Source organism: Helianthus annuus, chromosome 3 (genome assembly GCF_002127325.2).
Source record: "Helianthus annuus cultivar XRQ/B chromosome 3, HanXRQr2.0-SUNRISE, whole genome shotgun sequence".
Lineage (NCBI taxonomy): Eukaryota > Viridiplantae > Streptophyta > Magnoliopsida > Asterales > Asteraceae > Helianthus > Helianthus annuus.
Window position 1 is genome coordinate 58538221 of NC_035435.2, and position 5320 is coordinate 58543540.

At 34.0% G+C, this 5320-nt stretch overlaps 1 protein-coding gene across 1 annotated transcript; it reads left to right on the forward strand.

Annotated features, from left to right (window-relative positions):
- The first annotated feature begins 4006 nt into the window (after positions 1 to 4006).
- On the forward strand, positions 4007 to 5320 carry LOC110931753. Its single transcript, XM_022175135.1, has one exon. The coding sequence runs from the start codon at positions 4007 to 4009 to the stop codon at positions 5318 to 5320; it is 1314 nt and encodes a 437-aa protein (XP_022030827.1).

Genomic DNA, 5320 nt, shown 5'->3' on the forward strand with positions numbered 1-5320 from the left:
ATAAAAAAGCAAAGACACAAAACAAAGTTTGGGAGTTAAAAAAATAGACAAAACAAAAACCCAAAATGCAAATAACAAAAAATTACAAAAAAACAATCTAATCTAACTTATAATAAAAGACTTCAAATAATGACACATGGCATTCTCTACTTCAACCTCATATTTTTTTATTTATATTTGTTTAATAAATTTCTTTTAATATTAATTTTAGTTAATAACCAACATATAGATATCACTTATTTTTATCATTATTTTTATCTAAAATTAAGAAATAACTTCAATTTTCCAATTTAGACCATTGTTTTTTTACTTTTAACCCAAAGTTTATCATCTTTTGCAATTTAATCCCAACTCTTTTTTTATTTTCAGTTTTGGTCCACCATACTTTTCATATTTCCCAAGTTTTTCGTTCTAAATTTTATGAGTTAACGCACCGCAACGTGCGTGTGGGGTTCAACATTTTTTGGTATATTTTTTTCTCGTTTGACTGGCTCGTCGCGTCACATCAATTTTTATGTGTTTGACAAGTCCGCCCAACACGCGGGTCCTGGATGGACATAGTTATTTTTTTCTATGTTTTACGTTTCGGTTTAATTTCTCCACGATCGTGCGTGATTCAAAGATTTTATGTCTGCTTTTAATTTGGCATTATTTTTTTCCTGTTTTTATTTATTTTGTTTTTACGAGCTTCTACGGTGTTGGTGGTCGCTGACAATGGTATAGTATTACTACTACTTAACACAGTTTTATGACAACCGCTGCAACGCATAGGCTTAATACTAGTAATAAGTAAATGAATACGGCAGCATAAACAAAGTCAAGACCCAAACTCTTGTAGTCAAAATAAAAAAATAAATAAATGATTATGACAGCCAAAAAAAATTCAAAACCTAAACTGTTGTGTTCATATGAAAACCTAAAAGTATACTAGTCTTTTAAATTTATATTATTGTGAATATTTCTCAGTTTAATAAAAAGTACTATTTGTCCACGAATAACAGATGGTCATATTTCTCAGGTTGGTTCGTCATAGTGGTAAGAAGAAAAAGCTAAAAGATGAAATACTAAAAGAAATAAAAGTAGAGAGACTAAACATGTACACTATCAAAGTTAAAGCAGAGGGACTAAAAACGTATTTACACAAAGTTAACCAATAGAAAGAAAGCATTTTAAAATTAGAGGGGTTAAAGACGTATATTAGAGAAGTTAAGGTTTGAAACTAAAATACATATTATTTAAAACAAAAAAGGCCCTGACCAATGAGGAAATGTCAAGCAGTTGCCTGACACTAAACATGTAAGGGGGAAAGGCTAAAAGATGAAATACTATAAGGAATACAAATAGAGAGACTAAACATATATATAACAAAGTTAAAGCTGATGGACTAAACACGCGTTTACACAAAGTTAACCAACATAAAGAAAGCATTTTAAAAATGGAGACGCTAAAGATCTATATTAGCGAAGTTGAAGGTTTAAAACTAAAAAAAAGAATATTTTAAAGGGAAAATCCACGGCCAATGAGGAAGTGGCAGACAGCTGCTTGGCACTACTCCCGGCTATGCCTTTAATAGTATATATAATATAATAATTAATAATTAATAAACTAGTGGAATTTTCGGACTACGTGATGGGAATTCGATTGGTATTGTTTTGATTCGTTACAATACCGATCCTCATTGTTGCAGCTCAAAGAGAAAAAAATAAAATAAAAATAAAGTCGTGTTATGTTCAAAAAGATATCGACACATATTTAACATCGATGGATGATCGATCGAAAAAAAGAACGAATAATGGTATCATGTTGTTCGGTCGAATCGGTTTAGATCGCTAGGGTACTAGACGATACAAAAACTCGTATTCCCTACGATACCAAACAAAACACTGTTTTTTGAATCCAGCTCCATTGTCAAAAGAATTTTTTGTCGAAACATCGAATAATATTAAGCACAGTCATGTATTTAACCTTTTTGAAAAAGTTAACGAGGCAAGTTATCAAAGAAAAATCACATTAAATGAAAACTAAATAAGTTAAAAACATATATTATTTAATCTGAAATTTAAATTGATAAATTAATATCATATGTTAACGTCAGTTTTCATTTTAAATGTCTTTTAGTAATAACTAGTTAGATTCTTTCCACGCTTCGTAGCAGGCTTTCAATCAGTATCGCTTCGGTTCATTAAACTATACATACAATGAAACCATAAAACATAAATTTGTACTAGTGCCGGTATCAGTTCGGTTCGTTACGGTACCATTATGATCTTGACACTCGATACAGCTTACGATACCAAAAAAATATTTTATTCGAGATACAACTTTGTATTCAACATATTTTAGGTCGGCACTCGAGAAAACCTTAAAAACGAATACGGCACTGGTATTGATATTGTTTGGTTAGTATATATTTGGCTGGTCACAATAAAGAAAAATCAACTATATTTGACCCGTTCTAATAAATATTTATCAAGTCATAGATAATAGTAACACATTGGGACAGTATATTCGAAATCTTATAAAACGTTATATTATATTAATAAAAACAAAAGGGTAATTGATGCAATTCTCCTATATATTAATTCTTCAACGTTTTGAACAGTAACAAAGAAAAAATAGCATTATCCTATTATCCTATTAATTGAAGGAAAGAAACAGTAGAAGCACCTGAACAGTAGAAGGCAATGAAACCACATGGCAGGGAATAATATCACTCTGCCATTGGTTTAAATGGGCGGTCGCCCTCCCCCATTGGACCAACCAGTTTATTATTTTATACACACTTTAAAATTACGTTTTTGCCCTGGAATAGTGTGTCTCTGCCATTGGTTCAAATTAGCGGCGAGCAATACCCATTGGACCAACCAGTTTATTATTTTATATCCACTTTAAAATTACGTTTTTACCCCCAGTTAAAAAATACGGTTTTGCCTCAACTTCAAAATACGTTTACCCTTTTGCCCCGAGCTAAAAAATATGATTTCGCTCTCGGTAAAAAAATTACGCTTTTACCCTCAGCCAAAATTATGTTTTCGCCCAACTTCAAAATAAAATTTTGTTTTACCCCCGGCTCAAAATTACGATTTTACACCGGTTTATTATTTTATACCTACATTAAAATTACGGTTTTGCCCACAGTTTAAAATTACGTATTTGCCCACCGTTCAAAATAAATTTATGCTTTTGCCCCTAGCTAAAATTTACGAATTTCCCTTCGGTTCAAAATTAAGATATCAACCTCAATTCAAAATTACGTTTTTGCCCCGAGTGCAGAATAAAAATATGGTTTTCCCCTACCTAAAAATTATGATTTTACCCTTGGGAAAAAAATTTTGATTTTCCCCCAAGTAAAAATAAAAATATGACTTTGCCCTCAACTAAAAATTGTGTCAAAGAGCTGCCTAACACTTTTTTTTTACTTTTTATTTCTTGCAAAACTATAGTACTGTTTTTTTAATTGGTTGAGAAATATTCGGCCATCGCCCCGCAACGCGGGTAGGGCATCACCTAGTTTTATTAAAAAAAGAGTAAATTGCATTTTTCGGTCCTTTAAGTTTCAACCAAAAATTAAGCCGATATCATATTGTATCGGTACCGACATTATTTGGACTGGATTGATAATAAGATTAAAAAAAAGAAAATTATCAGAGTTAAAATAAAAATTATAATTAAATTCAAGAAAAATATACCATTGAAAAAATGAAACCAAAAGAGTATGGATGCATTCGTTAAAAAATAAACTAAAAAAAAAGTTTACTGCACTCATTATAACAAAGAAAGGTGTGTTGTTGCATGGTTGTTAAGTGTACGTGTGTCCGTATGTGAGAGAGTTGTTTCTGTTGCATGGAAGATCGTAAGAAATTTGCAGGTCAGGGTGTTCAAGGGAAGCCTCCAATCCTGAATAAGGGTAATGCGACTAAAAATTCAAACGTAGACGGCAACACTATGTTGCCTAGACGTGGAGTTAATAAGCCGTTGGTAACATCTGGTAACATATGAGCCGAGAATGATAAACATCATTGACGAATTAACTAAGATTACGGAGCCAGTGCCATTGGAGAAGGAGGCAACGATTAGGGAGGAGCCAAACCCTAAATCAGTGATGAATGAAAACGATAGTGAGACACCTCAGGAGGATGAAACAAAGGAACCGAAACACAAATCGTACGTTGAATCAGTGCTCAACTCTAATGAAATGAAGGTGAATTTTCGAGCCCTTACTAATCCAGAAAACTATAATGGGTGTGATGTGGTGCTCCCTCGGGAGTCTGTTCGAATAGTCCATGAAAAATTAGTGAATACCTTATATGGTTATTTTCTGGGTGATCGGGTGGCGTATCCGGTAGTTGAATACTTCGTTAGAAACAACTGGAAAAAATTTGGAGTACAAAAATGTATGATGAATGCTAATGGGTTTTTCTTTTTTAAGTTTGGGGATCAAAAAGAGATGTTAAATGCCATGCAAGGGGGTCCGTGGATCATTAGGTCACAGCCGCTCATTCCTAATGAGTGGTCCCCTTCCATTAAACTTGAGAAAAAGGAGGTGAAGACGATTCAAGTCTGGGTAAAAATTCATGATGTCCCAATTGCGGCATATACGGAAGATGGATTAAGCTTAATTGCGACGGCGATTGGGGTGCCAAAAGTTCTAGATTCTTATACGACGACCATGTGTATGGAGGCATGGGGAAGGAGCAGTTATGCGCGGGCGCTTATTGAAATCTCTGTTGAAAAGGAGCTTAAAGAGGAGCTGGTTATGGCTATTCCAAAGTTTGATGGTGAAGGGTTCATTACTGAAAAAATGTTTGTTGAGTATGAATGGTCACCACATCGATGTGCTCATTGTTTTGTGTTTGGTCATTTAGATGAAACGTGTCCAAAACAGGTTCGAACCTCAAACAAAACAGTGAATAAGGTGGATGCAGATGGGTACATGGCTGTTAAACAGCGTAAAGTTGCAAGGAAGATCGGGATTCAGATTCCTAAGCCTAAGATGGAATATAGACCGAAACCTCTAGCTCCAAATAAAGACCAGAAAGTTATAAACAAGATTGATAAGATGGATCCAAAGATGTTCAAAACTAGTAACATGTTTGATGTGTTAAGCAATGACACGGATCCGTTTGCTAGCATTTACAGTGAATCCGGGGGAGGAGAGGCGTCTAGTAGTAAAGCTCCAGGTGTAGAACTAAAGGACTACGAGGGTACTCAGGAGGAGGAGGAAGAAGTTGTTGAAGTTTATAATGAAACGGCTGAGTTTATGGTGTCTCACAATAAATCAGGGGCAAGCACTCCTGCAATGACAGTGTCTAATGGTTAG

Coding starts and splice junctions, on each gene's coding strand:
- LOC110931753 (XM_022175135.1), top strand. CDS start 4,007: ATGATAAACATCATTGACGAATTAACTAAGATTACGGAGCCAGTGCCA.